This window comes from Ranitomeya variabilis, chromosome 1 (genome assembly GCF_051348905.1).
Source record: "Ranitomeya variabilis isolate aRanVar5 chromosome 1, aRanVar5.hap1, whole genome shotgun sequence".
Taxonomy (NCBI): domain Eukaryota; kingdom Metazoa; phylum Chordata; class Amphibia; order Anura; family Dendrobatidae; genus Ranitomeya; species Ranitomeya variabilis.
Genome location: NC_135232.1, coordinates 108,047,108 through 108,069,604, shown reverse-complemented (window position 1 = coordinate 108,069,604; position 22,497 = coordinate 108,047,108). Strand labels below are relative to the sequence as shown.

Here is a 22,497-nt window from a genome sequence, read left to right as displayed (position 1 = left end):
GCGTTCTTTGTCTGTCCTGTTGAGGGCAGCGAAAAATACTGCAGTGTGCAGGCACCGGGCCTCTCTGACCTTTCCCAGCTCCTGCGCACTGCAGTACTTTGCTCTGCAAACAGGACAGAGAATTACACCCGCGCAGGACCCGCGACAGGAAGCAAAAAAGAGGACGTCACCGCATGAAGATGGGAGGCGCCGGACCCGGACCGCGACGCCCATCGGACTGGACCGCCCCCCCCCCCAGGTGAGTATAATCGAACTTGTTTTTCTTATCTTTCAGGTTCCTTCAGGGGCTTATTTACAGCACTATAGAATGGTGTAGATAAGCCCCTAATGGTGGTGGCCGAAGCTTATATATGAAAAATGAGATAACAGATTCCCTTTAAAACCTGTTTTTCTTATGCCAATTAGCCCCTTTGACTAGTCAACGGGGCATTAAGTTTCTCCAGACTAGTCGGCCTTCTTTGCAAGAGCCAAGTGAAGAAACTTGCGTTTATAGGCACTGATTGCAAACACATTTTTCTTTTTCTAACAGTGACAGACGCTACCAGCAATAGTGACAAAACCTGTATTTCTCAATTGTAAAAAAAATCTTTTTTTATCCTTGATTTTAGTGAATAACATTATTGGAGGGCATGGGGGACCTGGCAGGTTCCCTTCAATGGCTGCTGCTGTAAAATAAAACAAAACAAATTGCATACAGTTAACAAGCTAAAAAAAAAAAAATGTCTGAGCTTTCCGGCTGAAACGCTAAACTATTTTTAATAGAGTTGTGTGAACCTACCCTAAAAGGCGCATACTGAACCCTGACAGTCTCCATGCCCAACTCCAAGACGCGCACCTCTACTGACCCAAAAAGCACAAGGAAAGTCAGCTCTGATGAGCTCAAACCTAGAGATGAGCGAATTTGTTCGGATTCGGTTCCAAATACAATTGGCAGCGAATATTGTTTTTGCAATATTCGTCGAACACAGCCGAACGTCATTAGAGTCAATGGGAGTAGAAATTACTGAATATGTTCGGAAACGATCATCAAACAGACATTCGGCACAAATATGGTACCAATATGGCAAATTCAGATTCGGCAACCAAATTCGCTCAACTCTACTCAAAACCACAAAAGTCAGACGTTTGGCGATTGTGTTCTGTGGAAGGGGGGGAATAATTTGGAGACTGCAGTAGTCAGCAAATGTGGCATTTTTATGTGAATGTGGAGAAACCACTTGTTATGTTTTCTGTGTTGAGCTATTTACATTGTTCTCGTTTGATTGTTTTTTTGCAAACAGCAGAAAGCTTATAGATTTTGCGAATAAATCCACTGTGACATGGAGGCTGAATAATAGTGATTGCAACTGTACAAGCGTGTGGACCTGCAGTCCTCTGTACTCACAAAGGCTGCAATATCTTCAGCGATTACAAGAGGCATCTTGTGGATTAATTTTGCTATTTTTGTGACATTTGGAAATTAAAAAAATAAAATATATATTTTTCAAGCAAAATCTGGCTGCAACGTTAATGACAAAGTTAATTACAGATTATTGAATGGCTCACGTACAGTTCTTTTTGTCTGGCAAAAAACCAAAAACAAAACAAAATGAAAAAAAAACAAAAAAAAAAAACCAAACAAACCCCAAATTGTAAAACTCTTCATATTCATGGCATTTTTAATAAATGTTTAAAAACCTTTAAGAAATGTGTGAGTAATTAGACGTTAAAGAAACCAAAATTTGCATAAGTGATCATTCCTAAGAATATAGGAAAGATATATATCTTTGTACTGTGTTAGCCAGTAGATAGAAAAAAATTTAGAATTGAGAGTCCTCAGTGGTTGATACCTTTTAATGGCTAACTGAAAAGATGGTAACAAATTGCAAGCTTTCGAGACTACACAGGTCTCTTCATCAGGCACAGACTAATAGAAATCCTGAAGAATCACATATTTACACACAACACAGCACAGAAATAATGCCACAGATAAGACAGGTGACGTGAAGCAGAACTACCATTATGTGAGAGTGATAAACAGTTGAGTCCATAAGTTTTGGAATAGTTCATAGATAAGGGAGTGTGAATGTTTTATTGTCCTCTGATTGGGGTCTGGTTCTGTGTTGTGATGCCCCCACAAGGTCTGAGGAGCAAATTCCTTAATTGATGTAAAAAGACATAAATCCATGCGACACATTCATTCCTGCACTGAGTGTGTCAAAGGTCATGATCAGTTTGTACTCCCATACTCTTCTGTCTCTCTGAGATTAGAAAATACCCTTTAATACAAGTAATCTCATGTCCATGGTGCTGTGATCAGGGAGACAAAAATGTTTTGCCACAGGTAGATCCATTCTTTTTTCTCTTATTGTATGTCGATGAAAATTCATCCTGGTTTCTGCCCTGTCTCCCCTACATACAGACCCCCAGTTGGACATTTAGTACAAATAATTAAGTAAACCATATTAGAAGTGACGCAGCTGAAACTACCTGGGATCTTGTAGTCCTGATGTGAATTGGGGATCTTTATCTTGTCCTTGGTCATTATAAATGGACAGGTTTTACATTTTTTCTGATTGCAAGGACAGGTACCTGCAGCTGTTGGAGAGGACAGGGAACTCTTGACAATGATGCTTCTTAGATTTGGGGGCTGCGTAAAACACAGTAGTGGGGGGTCTGGAAAAATGGATTGTAAGCGGGCATCTTTTTGTAGTAAAGGTTGTAATTTCCGTGCAGCTCCCCTTAGCGCCTCCAGATTTGGATTGTAGGTAACTACCAGAGGTACCCGGTTATTTTCTTCTTTAGCTTTGTAATGTAGCAGGTGATTCCTTGATATTCTGGTGGCTCTTGTAATTTGGTTTTGAATTGTTCTTGGATGGTAGCCCTGATTCAAAAAGGTCTTTCTGAGGCGACCAAGGTGTTCATTTCTATCCATGGGGTTGGAACATATACGATTGTACCTGATGGCCTGGCTGTAGACAGGGGAGGTTTTTTTATGTGTTTTGGATGGAAACTGTCCCATTTAAGGTATGTAGGGTGGTCGACTGGCTTCTGATACAGGGCTGTCTCTATTTTATTGTTCTGCAGCTTAATGATGATGTCCAAAAAGTTAATTTGAGTGCTGGAGTAGTTGAGTGTTAAGTTGATGGTGGGATGAAATTTATTAAACTGTTCATGGAACGTCTTTAGCTGAGGCTCAGACTCCGTCCAGATGATTAAAATGTCATCAATGTAGCGGTAGTAGGCCAGATGGGACATGAGGACAAACAGTTGCTTTCAAGTTTGGTCATGAAAAGATTTGCATACCGTGGGGCCATTTTACTTCCCATTGCTGTGCCAGTCTCCTGTAGATAGCTCGTTGCCAAATTCAAAGTAATTGTGGCTAAGGATGAATGTTATAAGTTTCACCACAGAATCAGCATCAGTCCCTGTGTTTTCCAGGAAGAATTTGCAGGCATTTAGTCCATCCAGGTGTGGGATATTAGAGTACAAAGATTCCACATCCATGGTGGCCAGGATGGTTCCTTCTGGTAGAGGACCTATTGCTGATAGTTTATTCAATAGGTCAGTTGTGTCCTGAATGTAGCTGGGTGTATCCTTTACCAGGGGTTTAAGAATACCCTCTACCCATCCAGATACCTGCTCAGTAAGGGTGCCCACACATGAAATAATTGGTCTTCCTGGATTTCCAGATTTGTGGATTTTGTGAAGCATGTCGAATGTCCCTATTCTTGGACTCTCTGGTATCAGGTCATCTGCTCTTGTGGATTTGTCAGGCAGGCAAGATACCCACTTGTTTAGTTCCTTGTAATAGTCCATGGACCATGGACAATGAGATTACTTGTATTTAAGTGTAATTTCAATTCTCAGAGAGACAGAAGAGTTTGGGAATATAAACTGATGATGACCTTTGACACTCTCAGTGCAGGAATGAACATGGATTTATGTCTTTTTACATCAATTAAGGAATTTGCTCCTCAGACCTTGTGGGGGCATCACAACACAGAACCAGACCCCAATCAGAGGACAATAAAACATTCACACTCCTTATCTATGAACTGTTCCAATATTTATGGACACAACTGTTTATCACTCTCACATAATGGTAGTTCTGCTTCACGTCACCTGTCTTATCTATGGCATGATTTCTGGGCTGTATTGTGCATAAATATGTGATTCTTCAGAATTTGTATTAGTCTATGCCCGATGAAGGGACCTGATTAGTCTGGAAAGCTTGCAATTTGTTACCATCTTTTCAGTTAGCCATTAAAAAGGTTATCAACCACTGAGGACTCAATTCTAAATACATTCCTAAGAATGAAACTTCTCCAACAATGTGTCTTAATCTTTGTTACCTACCTTGCTCTGCTCGGCTTTCTCTCCCTTGAAACATGGACATAGCCTCCATATTTAATGCACAGACACCACGCATAAAAGCTTTCTTCATAGTTCCCTCAAACTGTCCCCTCTCTGCATGAAGTCTTGAAACTTCGACTCTAGCATCTTCCAGAGCATTGCTCAGCTAAAAAATGGCACGATGGAATTGGTAAAGGTTGTACGCCTTGTATATGACATATTGATGGGCATTTATCAAAACAACATGGTTAAATCCAAAAAAAACACATTACTCTTAGAAATAATTTCATTAATCAAAGCAAGAAAATGGTCACAGACCAGATTCAATCAAACCCAATTAATGTTTGCATGAACAAGAAGAAAAAAAGAAAGAAAAATAAAAACAGCCATATTTACCAGGACTTGGTTATAATACTAATGCACTGCGGGATGTAGCAGCCCCCATAATAAAGGCGGAGTACAGATGAAACAACCACTCCTTTATTATTGGGCCTGCTGCATCCTGTATTTAGACCTAGTGTTGTCAAATACGGCTAGCTGTTTTCTGAATTTGCTGTCCTTTTTGGCGAGTGTTTGAACATGTAGCAGTTAGCTGCCAGAATGTGCTCTGTTTATACAAATTCACAGTAAAACCATGTGTGTTAAGTCTCGCATTGTATATGCTATGTGTGCAGGCACCCCCGAGGCTTTTCTATTTCTATATTTCTGCTTCACTTCACCTGTCTTATCTATGGCATTTTTTCTGGGCTGTATTGCGCATTTTTCAGAATTTGTATTAGTCCATGCCTGATGAAGGGACCTGCGTAAGTCTGGAAAGCTTGCAATTTGTTACCATCTTTTCAGTTAGCCATTAAAAAGGTATCAACCACTGAGGACTCTCAATTCTAAATATTTTTCTATAGGAATCCAAATACAATTTCCTTTGGGATCTTAGACTGAAAAGTAAGCAGACAAATTATATGTTACACACACTCAGATTTTCCATTGCTGATTTTCTGTAGATCTCACCAGATGCATTTCTCGGAATCTCAAACCCTTTACTAGCACTATAATACACTGTCGATTTACTGCATGCAAATAAATCGGTAAAAGAAAACACAACTTGAGTATCTGTTTTGTGTGGATGTACCCCTAATGCTTTCATACATTGGTGGGCTTCTGTCCAGTACTCGTACCTTGTCAGTGAGGAGGACTCGAGTAACATTTGGATGTCCTGCTGACCATTAAAGAGGTTGTCCACTACTTTTACATTGATGACCTATCCTGAGGATAGGTCATCAGCCTGATTGGCCAGGGTCAGACAAGTGTCACCCCCCAACAATCAGCTGTTATCAGTATCTGCAGCGTCAGCCATCCGGAAGTACTCACTTGCCAAGCTGCTCCATCTTCTTCTTCTAGCAGTGCCAGAGCTTGGTACTACACATCCGCCTCCTATCCAATTCAGTAAGAGGCGGATGTGTAGTACCCTGCACATACACCGGTAAGAGCGGGTCTGCAGGTGTTTGCCAGGTGTCGGTCCCCGGCTGATCAGACAGGTTAAGGATAGATCAATAATGTAAAAGTAGTGCACAACCTCTTTAATGTGAAGGATATATCTGATCTTGGCTGGTGGAGCCTGGGATGTATAGTTCTTTCTATGGCGTAACAAGCTTTCATTACATACTGTTCATTATATGGATATATACTGGTCATGGTTTACATACCTGAGCAACCTTCGTCTCATAATCACTAGATAGCTCAATGCAAACTTCTTCAGCTCTGGCCCGGCACGCTTGTTCCACTTTATCCTTCCAGTTGGACTCCATAACTGAGCGCCATGTTCTCCACATATTCTTTAATAGTATTCTATTGTAATGTTTGTCGGCCATGCTGCACACATGGTCCTAAAAGAATATATATTAAGTGAGATGACAAATTCCATAAATGCAAAACAAAGGGCAGGTAAACTATATGGTGGAAATATCAGGAGAAACATTACAAGGTATTAAAGGATAGAACAGTAGGAATTTGGAACAATTTAAAAAGAATCCTGCAGTAATCTACTGTCTGCAGCTGCGAGGCCTCTGTAAGCCCCTCTCACATGCAGTCGCCATATTTCTGGCGTGTATCTCCTGCTTGTGTGACATCAGGTACTCTGAAAACATCTCTGTAAGCCACTCTCCATGCAGTATAGGAGGGCATCCACATTGGTCTCTTCTTCGCTTGGCATCTACAATTGCTCTCTAGCTTCCTCTGTCTCTGGAGGGGCAAGTATCATATTTTGCTCAGCAGAATGAGCAGTGAGCAGACATACAGCTTTTTATAGCATAGATAGATGCAGTGCCTTGGGAAAGTATTCGCCCCCCTGGAACTTTTCAACCTTTTCCCACATATCATGCGTCTAACAAAGATACCAAATGTAAATTTTTGGTGAAGAATCAACAACAAGTGGAACACAATTGTGAAGTTGAACGAAATTTATTGGTTATTTTAAATTTTTGTGGAAATTCAAAAACTGAAAAGTGGGCGTGCAATATTATTCGGGTCCTTTAACTTAATACTTTCTTGCGCCATCTTTTGCTGGGATTACAGCTGCAAGTCTCTTGGGGTATGTCTCTATCAGTTTTGTACATTGAGAGACTGAAATTCTTGCTCATTCTTCCTTGGCAAACAGCTCGAGCTCAGTGAGGTTTGATGGAGATCGTTTGTGAACAGCAGTTTTCAGCTCTTTCCACAGATTCTCGATTGGATTGAGGTCTGGATTTTGACTTGTCCATTCTATTACCTGGATATGTTTATTTGTGAACCATTCCATTGTAGATTTTACTTTATGTTTGGGATCATTGTCTTGTTGGAAGACAAATCTCCGTCCCAGTCTCAGGTCTTTTGCAGACTCAAACAGGTTTTCTTCAAAAATGGTCCTGTATTTGACTCCATCCATCTTACCATCAATTTTAACCATCTTCCCTGTCCCTGCTGAAGAAAAGCAGGCCCAAACCATGATGCTGCCGCCACCATGTTTGACAGTGGGGATGGTGTGTTCAGGGTGATGAGCTGTGCGGCCTTTACACCAAACATATCATTTGGCATTGTTGCCAAAAAGTTTGATTTTGGTTTCATCTGACCAGAGCACCTTCTTCCACATGTTTGGTGTGTCTCCCAGGAGGCTTGTTGCAAACTTTAAACAACACTTTTTATGGATATCTTTGAGAAATGGCTTTCTTCTTGCCACTCTTCCATAAAGGCCAGATTTGTGCAGTGTACGACTGATTGTTGTCCTATGGAGAGACTGTCCCACCTCAGCTGTAGATCTCTGCAGTTCATCCAGAGGGATCATGGGCCTCTTGGCTGCATCTCTGATCAGTCTTCTCCTTGTTTGAGATGAAAGTTTAGCGGGACGGCCGGGTCTTGGTAGATTTGCAGTGGTATGATACTCCTACCATTTCAATATGATCGCTTGCACAGTGCTGCTTGGGATGTTTAAAGTTTTGGAAATCATTTTGTATCCAAATCCGCCTTTAAACTTCTCCACAACAGTATCACGGACCTGCCTGTTGTGTTCCTTGGTCTTCATGATGCTCTCTGTGCTTCAAACAGAACCCTGAGACTATCACAGAGCAGGTGCATTTATACGGAGACTTGATTACACACAGGTGGATTATATTTATCATCATTAGGCATTTAGGACAACATTAGATCATTCAGAGATCCACAATGAACTTCTGGAGTGAGTTTGCTGCACCGAAAGTAAAGGGGCCGAATAATATTGCACGCCGCACTTTTCAGTTTTTGATTTTCCACAAAAATTTAAAATAACCAATACATTTTGTTCAACTTCACAATTGTGTTCCACTTGTTGTTGATTCTTCACCAAAATTTACATTTGGTATCTTTATGTTTGAAGCATGATATGTGGGAAAAGGTTGAAAAGTTCCAGGGGGCCGAATACTTTCACAAGGCACTGTATATACTGCGAATACAATAAGGCCTTGCTTAAAGGGAACCTGTCACCCCCAAAATCGATGGTGAGGTAAGCTCACCGTCATCAAGAGCTTATCTACAGCATCCTGTAATGCTGTAGATAAGCCGCCGATGTTACCTGAAAGAGGAGAAAAAGAAGTTAGATTATACTCACCCAGGGGCGGTCCCGCTCCGATGGGCGTCTCAGGTCCGCTCCAGCGCCTCCTATCTTCATTCCATGACGTCCTCTTCTTCTGAAGATAGGAGGCGCTGTACCGGACCTGAGATTCCCATCGGAGCGGGACCGCCCCTGGGTGAGTATAATCTAACGTCTTTTTCTCCTCTTTCAGGTAACATCGGCGGCTTATCTACAGCATTACAGGATGCTGTAGATAAGCCCCTGATGACGGTGAGCTTACCTCACCATCGATTTTGGGGGTGACAGGTTCCCTTTAACTCCTTCTCAGCCATATAACATAAATATACCTCATATGGGTGCAGGGACTCTATGGGGAGAGCTTAGGAGCTAAGCCTGCTCCATACATGGTGGGTGCCAGCTGCGTCATTTTGCCTCTAAAAGCAGCAACAGGAACTAAATCCATTGCTGCTTTTCCAATGCCATTTCCAATGCCACCGACAGTTGCAATTAACTGGTTTGATTCCGTGGCACAACTGTTCCTGGGTCCCACCACCACCAATATAATTGTGCGGTGCTGAAGGGTCACCATGGCAGTTAGGGTTGGTCTGACGCCGCCATTTTTGCACTCCCATCAAGTCGAGCCAAGGATGGACTATATAGGAGAATGATTACTTGTTCTATATACTGAAATACTTCGGTATTGCAATATATGGTAGACATAAGAAACGATCACAGGTTCAAATCCTCTAGAATAGAATGGAAAATAAAATTAAAATCATAAAAATAGGCCAGTCATAAATGGGTTAAAAATTTGCCTCGAAACTCCCTTCGAGTTATGGTGGCAATATCTGGTCGGTATTTAGACATATTTAGATATTTACTTACAAAAGTTTTGCAAACTCCTTTAACCAATTCTGATTGTCACAGACCTATAACATTGAGAGATGCACCCTACCATGTTCCTGTAGAAATAAAGTGCTGCCCATTTTTACATGTTGGTAAACTTGTTATTTACTGGCACGCTCTGGAAAGAGGGATTTTTGGTACTTACCGTAAAATCTCTTTCTTGGAGCCTTCATTGGGGGACACAGGACAACCATGGGTGTATGCTGCTGCTGCTAGGAGGCTGACACTATGCAAAAAAGGAAAAAAAGGCGTAGCTCCTCCCTGGCAGTATACACCCACCGACAGGCACCAAGTACCTCAGTTAGTGCAAAAAGCAGTAGGAGAAGCGACAGAACTCATAATAGTAAAAGTACCAACTCAACTAGGGCCTCCAGGCCCCAAACACAGTACAAAGAACAAACAAGTAGGGAGGGTGCTGTGTCCCCCAATGAAGGCTCCCAAGAAAGAGATTTTACGGTAAGTACCAAAAATCCCTCTTTCTTTATCGCTTCATTGGGGGACACAGGACAACCATGGGACGTCCAAAAGCAGTCCCGGAAAAGGGTGGGTAGAAAGGAAATGAGAAAAGGTCTCAGGTCGGCCGGTGTGCGACCGCCGCCTGCAGTACCTTCCTACCAAGGCCTGCATCGGACGAGGCTTGGGTATGAACCCGATAGAACCTCGTAAACGTGTGCAAAGACGACCAGGTTGATGCCTTGCAAACTTGTAAGGCGGAGGCCTGGTGGCGAACAGCCCAAGAAGCTCCGACAGCTCTGGTGGAGTGAGCTCGCACCCCCGGAGGACGTGCCTCATGAACACGGTACGATTCTGAAATTGCCGAGCGAATCCAGCGCGAAATGGTGGATTTAGACGCTTGAAAGCCCTTCCGACGACCCTCGGAAACGACAAGGAGAGAATCGGATTGACGGAAAGGAGCGGTTCTAGAAAGATAGACCCGAATGGCCCTGACCACGTCAAGCTTGTGAAGGGACTTCTCCAACGGATGAGCCGGAGAAGGGCAAAATGATGGAAGGACAATGTCTTCGTTGATGTGGAAAGCCGAGACCACCTTGGGAAGGAATTCGGGAACCGGTCGAAGAACGACCTTATCCTGATGAAGAATCAGGAAGGGGGAACGACATGACAGGGCTGCCAACTCGGAGACCCTCCTGATAGATGTAATGGCAATGAGGAAGGCGACCTTCCAAGAGAGAAGGGAAAAGGGCACATCATGAAGAGGCTCAAAGGGAGCAGCCTGAAGAGCACCAAGGACCAGGTTAAGGTCCCAAGGTTCCAAGGGAGGACGGAAAGGAGGGGCGATATGCGCAACTACCTGTAGAAAAGTCCGAACCTGGTGAATGGAGGAAAGGTCACTCTGGAAGAGGATCGACAGAGCAGACACTTGTCCCTTGAGTGTGCTGAGGGATAAACCCGAATCGAGACCAGACTGGAGGAAACCGAGAAGATCCGGAAGAGAAAAGGACATTGGAAAAACTTCATTACTTTCACACCACCGGAAGAACGCTTTCCAGTATCTGTGGTAGATACGGGAAGAAGCCGGTTTTCTGGCTCTGATCATGGTCTGTATGACCTGGGGAGAGAGACCAGAGTTTAAGACTGCGGCCTCAACGGCCATGCCATTAAACTCAGCGACTGAGAACTCTGGTGGAAGAGAGGTCCCTGCGAGAAGAGGACTGGCCGATCCGGAAGTCTCCAAGGAGTGTCCGCGAGCATGTTTACGAGCTCGGCGTACAACGGCCGCCTTGGCCAGTCCGGCGCTATCAGTATGACTGGAATCCCTTCCAACTTGATCTTCTTTACCACCCTTGGAATCAAGGGGAGGGGCGGGAACAGGTAGGGAAACTGAAACTGGGACCATGGAATTACCAGAGCGTCGTGGCCGACGGCAAGAGGATCCCCGGACCTGGCGACAAACTGAGGGACCTTGTGGTTCATCCGGGACGCCATAAGATCGACGTCTGGCGTACCCCAGCGGAGGCAAATTTGATTGAAGACTGCGGGGTGGAGAGACCACTCGCCTGCTGCCAGGCCCTGGCGACTGAGAAAGTCGGCTGCCCAGTTTTCGACCCCGGGGATATGAACGGCTGATATGGCCGGAACGTGGCGTTCCGCCCACTGAAGAATCTTTGCCACTTCTGCCATTACTTGGCCGCTGCGAGTCCCGCCCTGGTGATTTAAGTACGCCACGGCCGTGGCGTTGTCCGACTGGATGCGGACGGGAAGATTCGACAGAAGAGACTACCAGCGGATTAACGCAAGGAAGATTGCCCTGATCTCCAGAAGGTTGATGGGAAGGAGAGCTTCCTGGGTGGTCCAACGGCCCTGAGCCGTGTGTTGTCGGAAGACTGCTCCCCACCCGAGAAGGATGGCATCGGTGGTGATGACCTGCCATTGAAGGGGAAGAAATGATCTTCCTCTCAGGAGAGAGGAGGACAGCGTCCACCAGGTTAGGGGCTGACAGACCTGGAGAGGAAGGTGGACGGGACGGTCCAGGGAGTCCAAGGACCTGTTCCAGGTGGATAGGAGGAATAGTTGGAGGGGGCGGGTGTGGAACTGGGCGAAAGGAACAGCCTCCATGGAGGCCACCATCTTCCCAGGACTCCCATGCAGAAACGAAGTGACTGAGGATCTGGGCGTTTGAGAAGGCGGACCGCCTTGAGGAGTACTGAGAACTTGTCCTCTGGGAGGAAGACCCGAGCTAAGATCATGTCGAACAACATGCCCAGGAAGGACAGTCGTTGGGACGGAATCAGAGAGGACTTGGTCCGGTTGATAATCCAGCCGAGATGGGTCAGTGTGTCCAGGGAGACCGGGAGACTGTGGGCACAGTCTAGACGAGAGGACCCTTTGATCAACAGATCGTCCAGGTAGGGGATAACGAGGATCCCCCTGGAACGAAGGAGGGCCATGACCGCAGCCATGATTTTGGTGAAGACCCTGGGGCCAGACGCTAAACCAAAGGGGAGAGCCGTGAATTGGTAGTGATTGTCCCCGATAGCAAACCGAAGGAATCTCTGATGCCGTACGCAGATGGGGACATGAAGGTACGCATCTTGGATGTCGACCGAGCAGAGGAACTCCCCGGGTTCCATGGCGGCGATCACTGACCGCAGGGATTCCATTCTGAAGTGGCGAGGTCGGACGTGGCGGTTGAGAAGCTTCAAATCTAGGATAGGGCGAAGAGACCCGTCCTTCTTTGGGACTACAAAAAGGTTCGAATAGAACCCGGAAAAACGTTATTCGGAAGGAACGGGAACTACGACTCCGGCGGCGACCAGAGACGTTACGGCTTGAAGCAAGCCGGGTAAATGGGACGGTTGCTTTGGGGGACGAGAGAGAAAGAAGCGATTTTCTGGGAGGGTAGAAAATTCGATCTTGTACCCGGAGGTAATAATCTCTCTGACCCAGGCATCGCTGATCATTGACAGCCAGGTGTCTTTGAAGAGAAGAAGCCTGCCTCCCACCCTGGAAAGTCTCCCAGGTGGGGGCGACCCGTCACTTGGAACGGTATCTGTTGGAACGAGGTCCGGAAGACCTGGGAAGGCTGCAAACGGACGAAAGGGGCGAAATGTTTGAGGACCTTTTTGGGTTAAAGAAGCGCTTTGGCTTGGACTGGGGGAGAGAGGTACTCTTGCCCCCAGTCGCGTCTGAGATAATTTGATCCAGACGAGCACCAAAAAGCCTGGAACCTTGAAACGCCAAGTTAGTGAGAGACTTTTTGGAAATAGCATCTGCATTCCATGCTTTGAGCCAAAGAAAGCGGCGAATAGCGACAATGTTGCTGCTTGCTCTGGCTGAACAGGCTGCTGCATCTAGAGAGGCAGTGAGAAGGTATTTCCCTGCGTGGTTAATCTGGTCTGCGAGGTCAGCCAGCTCGGTAGGGGAGGCAGAAGCCAAAATGCCCGATGGAGGATCTTGGCCCAGGCAGAGGTGGGCTTAGCCACCCAGGTAGAAGCAAAACTGGGGCAGTGGGAAGCACCCGTTGCTTCGAAAGCTGACTTGGCTAGAGCCTCAATTTGTCTGTCGGATGCGTCCTTAAGCGACGCGCCGTCTGGTAAGGAGAGAACCGTCTTGGAGGAAAGACGGGAGATCGGCGGATCGACGTTGGGAGACTCAGCCCACTTGGAGAGAAGATCGGCGCTAAAGAGATAGAGCACGTCCAGATGTTTTCTACCCGAAAAACGTTTTTCAGGATGTTCCCAGTGTTTAGACAGGGTAGACTCAAACTCATCATGGTAGGAAAGGAGCGAGGGACGTTTCACCCGCTTAAAGGAGACAGAGGAATCCTGGGAGGAAACCTCATCTTGTTTTAGTTTGAGGGTTTGCGAGATAGCCGAAATAAGACTATCTACGACAGCCTGCATGCTAGAAGTCTGGTCTGAATCGGAGTCAGAACCGGACTGGGAATCCACATCAGACCCAATGTCCCCCTCCGAGGAGGGGGATTGGGAGGAGGAGAGCAATTTGAGCACTGCGGAGGGACCCGGAGAACCAGACGAAGAGCCAGACAGAGTCCTCTTTCTAGAGCGGCTGGCTGATTTGTCTCCCTGTGGTTCAGGGTCAGGTGTGGCCGACTCGCCATGGGAGACGGACGGAGCACTGGTGGCTGAAGGAAGCTGTGGAAGACGTTCATGCGCCTGGACCAGGGACTGGGACACCTTAGTCAAATCAGAGACCGACTGCGAGATAGCAACGGCCCACTCAGGGGGAGGGGGAGCACCCCCATCCCGAGAGTCAGAAGCTTCCTGCGGGGCAGACATGGCAGGAGGACTGCAGGACTGGCAGAGAGGTGACGATTGGCCTACAGACCACTTTATCTTACAACGAGCACAGGCGTAGTGAGTTATGGTAGGTTTGGTAAGAAAAGCTCCAGAAGAGTTGGACATAAGGATATTCTGCAGCACTATACTACAGAAAAGACTAAGGGGCCTACAGTGGTATGGATAATACCGGGGGAGGGGCCAAAAAAAAAAAAAGTGTTGCAATCCTACCGCAGAGATCTGTGTCCCCCAACGCACGATGTCTCTTGTGCACGGAGCTGCTGAGGCAGGAAGTGTCAGCGGTGAAGAAGGGTCGGAGCTGTGCTGTGAGGAATAAGTCAAGGCTCCTGATAGAGCCGCACCGAAAGGGAAGGGTGTGCCCGAGATGTAAGAGCTCTCCTGAGTGGAGGAGGAAAAGAGCGCCGAAAAAGCGCGCACGAGGAGGGGGCGTGGCCATCTGCAGCGGTGAAAGTGAAAGTAAAAACGGCCGGGACTCTGTGTGAGAGCGCTGTACATTGCTGCGGGGGAGCGGCTGCTGAAGCGCTGGTACCTGCATGTTCCGGTTCCACAGGTAGAGGGAGAGAGGATCGTCCAGGGGCCCGATGAGAGAGGGGTCGCTGGAAACGGAATCCTTCGTCCAGAAGACGGCCTCGACCCCAAAGACAAGGGGGAGGGTCACCGCTGGTGACCACCGTTTTCCTCTCAGCCCTCTCCGAGGAGAGGGGTGAGGGGGACTGTTTGGCAAGGACCGCCACCATAAAAACCCTGGAGCACCTGGGAGGGTGACAGGGGATAATGTCCTGCCGGCGGTCTGAGAGCTGCGATGCGGACGACACCCTGAATCCCTGAATGCTGTGATCTGAAAAAGAAAAGCCAAAACATTAATAAAAACAACAAAAACCTGTAAAGGAATCAAGCTTAGCAGCGGATCTGAAGATCCAGGTCTGCCTCCTACAGACACTAAGCACAAACTGAGGTACTTGGTGCCTGTCGGTGGGTGTATACTGCCGGGGAGGAGCCACGCCTTTTTTCCTTTTTTGCATAGTGTCAGCCTCCTAGCAGCAGCAGCATACACCCATGGTTGTCCTGTGTCCCCCAATGAAGCGATAAAGAAATGATCACTACAATAACCTAATAGACCTGAATGATATGTTAATACTTAGCATCCCTGAGCCAGTGCAGACTCCGAGAAGGTCAATTCTTAGTACCAGTCACAAGGACACTACTATAGCAAGGATGCAGACGGATTCCTGGGAATGATTCACATGCCATTCACCTCTTGTCTGGCTTCTATTTGCTGAAGACGCCAGTGGGAAAATGTTCGCATTAGTTCAGTCTTTTCTTTCTGCTTCTCCAGAGCATGGGTCAGGTTAGAAATCACCTAGGGGTAAAAGAACATTGCATTTGGTGATGTCAGAGCTTGGACAAATGTATCAAGAGATTGCTAAACATGAATGAATCATACGTGGAAGCAAAGAGAACCATCAAGCCTTGTGAGCAGCACGTAAAGGGGTTATTATTGGCATCAACAACGGATGTCAGTATTCATCTGTGTCAAAGGAAGGAATCGAATATTCTGACCATTAAAGGAACATCAAACTTAGAAATGATAAAAGTAAAAAGAATTGTGACTTGTCCCCACTATACACCAGCCGGCAGGATTTTCTGCAGGGTAGTGAAACAAGTGGACTTCCAGCAGAGAAGAGTCAATAGGATATCTCATACATGTTGGATAAATGCAGGTCCCTACAGGACATCAGGTTACGGAGAGGCACGGGAGCTTCCTCAGCAATTTTCAGATCTTCCACAAAGTGGAGAAAAGCTGCATTAGAAATAATTAGAGGCAGTTTGTGCGTGCCAGAGTCTGCATGGAAAATATGCAACTGCACTCTAAATGTTCTATGTATAAAAGAAAAAAAAAAACAAATGTTTCATGAATTGTCATCCAGCAAGTAGTACAAATATTTGCTTAACCAGTTCACGACTGGGTCATTTTCCCCTGTTCCTGACCAGGCTCATTTTTTTCAGGTTTTATGGTACAAGTGCTCTGCACAACTTTACATTTTTTTCTCATTCAAATAATTTTTGCCTTTTCCCCGCGATACATGGGGCTTATTTTTTTTTTCTACCACTAGAAACATTTAAAATTGTTCCCCTTTTCGTAGAAACTATTTTGAAATACTAGACATTTTGTGACAGGTGCAGAGCTAGAAACAATGATCCAGACTGGCAGTGTCTCATTTTAATGCTTTTTTTCTATTTTATTTTTTGCAATTTTTATATTTTATTCCCCATTTATTTCACACACTGTGCACAGTATTGGTTCTTAAAATGTCTTTGGGGGTATAGTAACATTAACCCCTTCATGACATATGATATGCATTTATGTCATATGTGGTGTCCCTGACTATCATCTGCCACTAACAGCTGCGAGTGGAGCTCCATGCTGCTGTCAATCTCCGTCACTGACATTTAACACGTGCCGACAGGGAACGCATCATTCCACATGCCCATCAGCACTGGCAATGGCTTTTGGGTTTTCATTGGCTGTAAGCCATAATCATCAACATTAACAGAAATAAACACTTGAAATAGATTCCTCTGTTTGTAATGACTCTATATCATATATGAGTTTCACTTTTTGTATTGAAGAACGGAAATAAATTAATTTTTGATGATATTCTAATTTTGTGAGAAGCACCTGTATGTAATAGGAGAATAAATAACAGAGCACGAGAAAAAAACAACAACAAAACATTGTGCTCATTCAGCCGTTAGGTGAAGTCTGATGGAGGCAGCATTATATCATGTGGCTGTTTTTCAGCAGAGGAAACTGGGGCTTTAGTCAAGGTGGAGGGAATTATGAACAGTCCCAAATATCTATCACTTTCGCAACATTACCGTCAGGTCTCTGCTAAAAGGCTGAAGAGGAATTTCACATTTCAGAGCGGCAGCAACCCAAAGCATACCTCCAAATAACCAAACGGGAAAAAAATGGCATCACCAGAAGATACTAGTTTTGTTATGGCCCAGCCAGAGCTTAGTCTTGAATCCAATCGAAAATCTACGGGGGACCTGAAGAAGGCGCTGTACACAGGAGATACCCTCAGAATCTGACAGATTAAATGGAATCTGTCACCCCATTGTAGGCCTATAAGCTAAGGCCACCGCCATCAGGGGCTTATCTACAGCATTCTATAATGCTGTAGATAAGCCCCCGATGTAAACTGAAAGTTAAGAAAAACAAGTTAAATTATACTCAACCGGGGGGCGGTCCCGTGCGGTCCGATCCGATGGGCGTCGCAGGGCAAAGTACTGCAGTACGCAGGTGCCGGGAAAGGTCAGAGAGGCCCGTCGCCTGCGCACTGCAGTACATTGCGCTGCCCTCAACAGGGCAGATAAAGCACCCCTGCACCGGAGCCACGGCAGGAAGCAAAGAAGAGGACGTCATTGTATGAAGATAGGAGGCCCCGGACCGGACCGTGATGCCCATCGGACCCGAACCGCATCGGGACCGCCCCTGAGTGAGTATAATCTAACTTGTTTTTCTTATCTTTCAGGTTACATCAGGGGCTTATCTACAGTATTATAGAATGCTGTAGATAAGCCCCTAATGGTGGTGGCCGCAGCTTATAGGCCTAAGGCCATGTGCACACGTTCAGGATTTTTCGCGTTTTTTCGCTATAAAAACGTGATAAAAACGCGAAAAAAACGCTTACATATGCCTCCTATTATTTACAGGGTATTCCGCATTTTTTGTGCAAATGTTGCGATTTTTTCCGCGAAAAAAAATCGCATCACGGAAAAAAAAGCAACATGTTCATTAAAAATGCGGAATTGCGGGGATTCCGCACACCTAGGAGCCCATTGATCTGCTTACTTCTCGCACGGGGCTGTGCACACCATGCGGGAAGTAAGCAGATTATGTGCGGTTGGTACCCAGGGTGGAGGAGAGGAGACTCTCCTCCACGGACTGGGCACCATATAATTGGTAAAAAAAAAAGAATTAAAATAAAAAATAGTCCTATACTCACCCTCTGATGGCCCCCGAAGTGTTTTCACCTCTCTGGTGCATGCTTTCTCTTCCGTTTCTATAGATGGTGTGGTTCAGGACCTGTGATGACGTCGCTGTCTTGTGATTGGTCGCGTGACCGCTCATGTGACTCACGCGACCAATCACAAGCCGCGACGTCATCGAAGGTCCTGAACCACACCGGCATCTATAGGAACGGACGCCGCTGAGGAGATTGGCTGTCTGCAGAGGGTGAGTATAACCATTTTTTTTAATTATTTTTAAACATTCTATCTTTTACTATAGATGCTGCATAGGCAGCATCTATAGTAAAAAGTTGGTCACACTTATCAAACACTATGTTTGACAAGTGTAACCAACTTGTCAGTCAGTTTTCCAAGTGATGCTACAGATCGCTTGGAAAACTTTAGCATTCTGCAAGCTAATTACGCTTGCAAAATGCTAAAAAAAACGGAAAAAAAACGCAAAAAAAAAAAGGGGATTTCTTGCAGAAAATTTCCGGTTTTCTTCAGGAAATTTCTGCAAGAAATCCGGACGTGTGCACATACCCTAAAATGGCGTGACAGATCCCTTTAAAAGCACTACTATAAGTAGGAGTGAACAACGATTGCAAATTCTAGATGAGCCACGCTGATAGACTGTTACACAGTAAGACTGAATGAAGTCATATATTCAAAGGGTACTTCAACAAAGTACTAGTTAAGGGTGTGCATACACAGGGTGATTATCAAAGATTCATCGGGTTTTGCATTTATTACTGTAAAGATATAAATTTCACCCGTTTGTAATAATTAGTAACGTATCAAAAGGTCACATCTCTCGCACATGCAAACTCGCTTGTGACTCACCAGGTGGCACTCAGGGGGGGCCTCGCTATCTCCACCAGGAAATACCAAACCGATGGATTGGGCGCTGTACTGGTGTTGTCTAGGCACTCTTCAGATGGTCCCCCAGATCTCCGGATGGGACAGTGTATGACTCCTTCCTTTGGGGGGTATGTCAGAGACATAGTTTACGTGCCGCCTTTGTCAGAAACGCTGTATGATTTCCGGGACCGCACTACCACTCTAATGACCATTGACGGGGACATGCTGCAGTGTGTTTGGGTCCAAATGGATTACCGCATAGATGTGTGACAAAAGGAGGACACAGAACATATGTAAACATTGTGTGCCAAACTTGCAGTTCATGTCCGTACGTGCCATTCATTATTGTGCATGTAATACATTCTGAAATACTCCTCTTTCAAAGCCAATTAATCTTTTATGATCACCCTGTATATGCAAAGCCAGTATTTCAGCTCTCCATTTTTCAGTTTTTTTTCTCAATGGATCTGTACAGAGATTATCATTGACATTAAGTGTGGAAAGTTTTCAAATGTTTCTTCTTGGCAAGTTTTTTTTACAAGTCAAAAACCCAGCATTCTAATAGTGATGTGTAGACTTATATGCACCATTTATATTTCCGTGCACAATAACATTCAGTTTCTGGAGCGTCAGCCCACAGATACGTGAAGCTCAGGGCACTGCTTGCCATTTTAGAGGAGGCCAGCGGCTGAGTTGTGTGGTAGTATGATTAAGCTGTGGTTATTGAGGAATTATAATTATTATAATGAGCGCCTGATTGGGAAAACAAAAACGCCGTAATCCAGCAAACTGACTATACCGAGATATAATTATAGGCTGCAGGAACATGGCTCAGCTAATCAATCACCTCTGTAGTCTTCCTGCCGCTGTGCACATAGCCGACGTTCCCACGCAGACAGCGGGAGCGGTACACAAATGCTCATTTATCTTTTCAGGGACAAATAAGATCATTTAGCGTGTATGTGCTCAGCCATATCAAAGTACATTAAACTATCATTAGATCGGATGGCATGCGAGCTGGTTTACATGTAGACGCTAAATGCGGGGCTTAGCAGGCTTCAATGTGGGATATATAGGAGAAAGGTGAGAAAAGCACAGGTCAGATGGTTTATGATCTATGCTGACATAATTCTCAATATATTCCTTCTAAACGCTGATTCTTCAATAATAAAGCACACAGTTATTATTGCATAAGGCAATATTATCAGCTTGTCAATTTAACGACTTCTGTGTTTAACAAATTTATTACTGGACTGTCAAAACATGTAATGAAGAAAAACAGCTGAAGAAGATGACGTGATACAAGGGTACTCCATGCAGTTATTATGGCTGACATCTCAATGACCTGACCGAGGTAAAAGAGGGAAGACTACATTGCTAAAGAGTAAGAAGGAGGTGGAAATCCGTAACATTTCACTTCTATTTTAATCCACAAACATAAATAAGTAATTATGTGAGCAGATACTAAGCAATTAAAAGGGTTGCCCACTACACTCCCTGACAGAAGTTATGTCACTTATCCACGTTATGTAATTAAAAGCTTATAACCTGACATTAAATTAATCCATTGGTTGTATAAATTATTCTTTTGAAAGCTGAAACCCTCCAAAATGTGGTTTAGGTTAAGAAAATAAATCGGCATCAATGCAGAAATATTGATCAGTTAATGGACACAGAATGGTCAGATTTTGGCAAGACAAAAGTTTTGTCGCCTGGTCATATAATGCACCCAATCCTAGTTTACATCCTCACCTGTGCTCAGTAAATGATCGGTTAATTAGTGTGTGTGTATCAAAAGAAACCCAGCACCCCAGACCTTCACTTGAACTGCAACTTGAGCTTTGACAACATGCCAAAAACCCACCCTGCGACCAAAGCCTGGATTATCAAGAGGCTGAAGACCAGATCCACGGCACAGGTGGCTGGCACCTTTAATGTGTCTCAGTGTCAACTACAAAGAATTTAATAAAGATTTGAAGAGACTGGAGATGTGTTTGACAAGCCCAGGTCCGGCAGACCCCGCGAGACAACTGCTCAGGAGGAATGTTTGTTGGTTACAAAATACAAAGCAAGCCCCTCTTCCACTGCAGCAGAGCTCCAACAGGCCTGGTCACCTCAAGTCCCTGTGTCAACTAGGACAGTTTGTAAGATTCTGTCTCGAAATGGCCTCCATAGTCGAATCAGTGCCCAGAAGCCAGCACTAAACAAAAGGCAAATAAAAAACTGAGAGGCATTTGCAAAGTCCCACAGCCTGCTAAACAGATGGACGCTGGAAAAGTGGCAGAAGGTGGATTTCTCTGATGAATCTTCAGTAGAATTACACCACAGCCGCCGCAAATACTGCAGGAGACCTACTGGAGCCTGTATGGATCCAAAATACACCCAGAAAACAGTTAAATTTGGTGGTGGAAAGATCATGGTCTGGGGTTACATTCAGTATGGGGGTGTGCGAAACATTTGCAAGGTGGAAGGCAATATCAATAACCTAAAATATCAAGTAGTATTAGCTACGTCTTATATTGCAAATCATAAAAGGGGTCAAATTCTGCAGCAGGATGGTGCTCCATCTCATACATCCTCCAGGCAAAAAAGATCAAGGTGCTCAAGAACTGGCCAGCCCAGTCACCAGACATGAACATCATTGAGCATGTTTGGGGTAGGATGAAAGAGGAAGCTTGGAAGACAAAACCAAAGAATCTAGATGAACTCTGGGAGGCATGCAAGACTGCATTCTTTACTATTCCTGATGACTTCATTAATAAATTGTATGAATCATTGTTGAACAGCATGGATACAGTCCTTCAATCTCATGGAAATCACACAAAATATTAAATATGTCTCTAATAGCACCACAACTTAATTCACCAATGACATGCAACATATATTTGTATTTTAAGTTAATCATTTGTTTGAATATCACATTACTTTCTGTGGGCGACAAAACTTTTGTCTTGCCAAAATCTGACCATTCTGTGTCCATTAACTGATCAATATTTCTGCATTGACGCCAATTTATTTTCTTAACCTAAACCACATTTCTGAGGGTTTCAGCTTTCAAAAGAATAATTTATACAACCAATGGATGAATTTAACCCCATGCCAATGTTGCTGGAATATCGCAAGTGCAACAGCGAAGTATGGGTTATTTTTATTTCACACTGTGGACTATAGTATTTGAAAAAGACAACCCCTGGGTGCTGGACAGTTTCCAATGACCTATCCCTCTTTTTTTGCCTACAACTCCTAAAACCCTTTGCATGCCCTCTATATGGAGAATTCATCACTCCCTCTATTCCAGTTTATGTGAAAAGGTGTGAATTTGGTGCTAACAATCTGTGCAAAAATTTGTGACTTTGTGCCCTTTTGCCCCAGTCCCCTTAAATTAACACAAGTGTCCAGAACCGGTTATTGGTGTATATAGGCCTGTGTGTATATTTTATTTTAACGTGAAAAAAAATTAATTATCCACCATATCAAAATAAGAAATCACTTCACTCGAGCAGATACTGTATCCGTCTT

The 22,497-nt window shown here is 44.8% G+C and overlaps 1 protein-coding gene across 1 annotated transcript in view; it reads right to left on the bottom strand.

The window, feature by feature from the left end:
- POC5 (POC5 centriolar protein) overlaps window positions 1-22,497 on the bottom strand; it is an 82,898-nt gene that overhangs the window by 20,701 nt on the left and 39,700 nt on the right. Inside the window, exons 7-9 of the mRNA XM_077287347.1 lie at window positions 15,356-15,460; window positions 6,039-6,218; window positions 4,339-4,501 (exon numbers count right to left, since the gene is read on the bottom strand). Coding sequence (XP_077143462.1) covers window positions 4,339-4,501; window positions 6,039-6,218; window positions 15,356-15,460 — 448 coding nt within the window. The remainder of the gene's footprint in view (window positions 1-4,338; window positions 4,502-6,038; window positions 6,219-15,355; window positions 15,461-22,497) is intronic.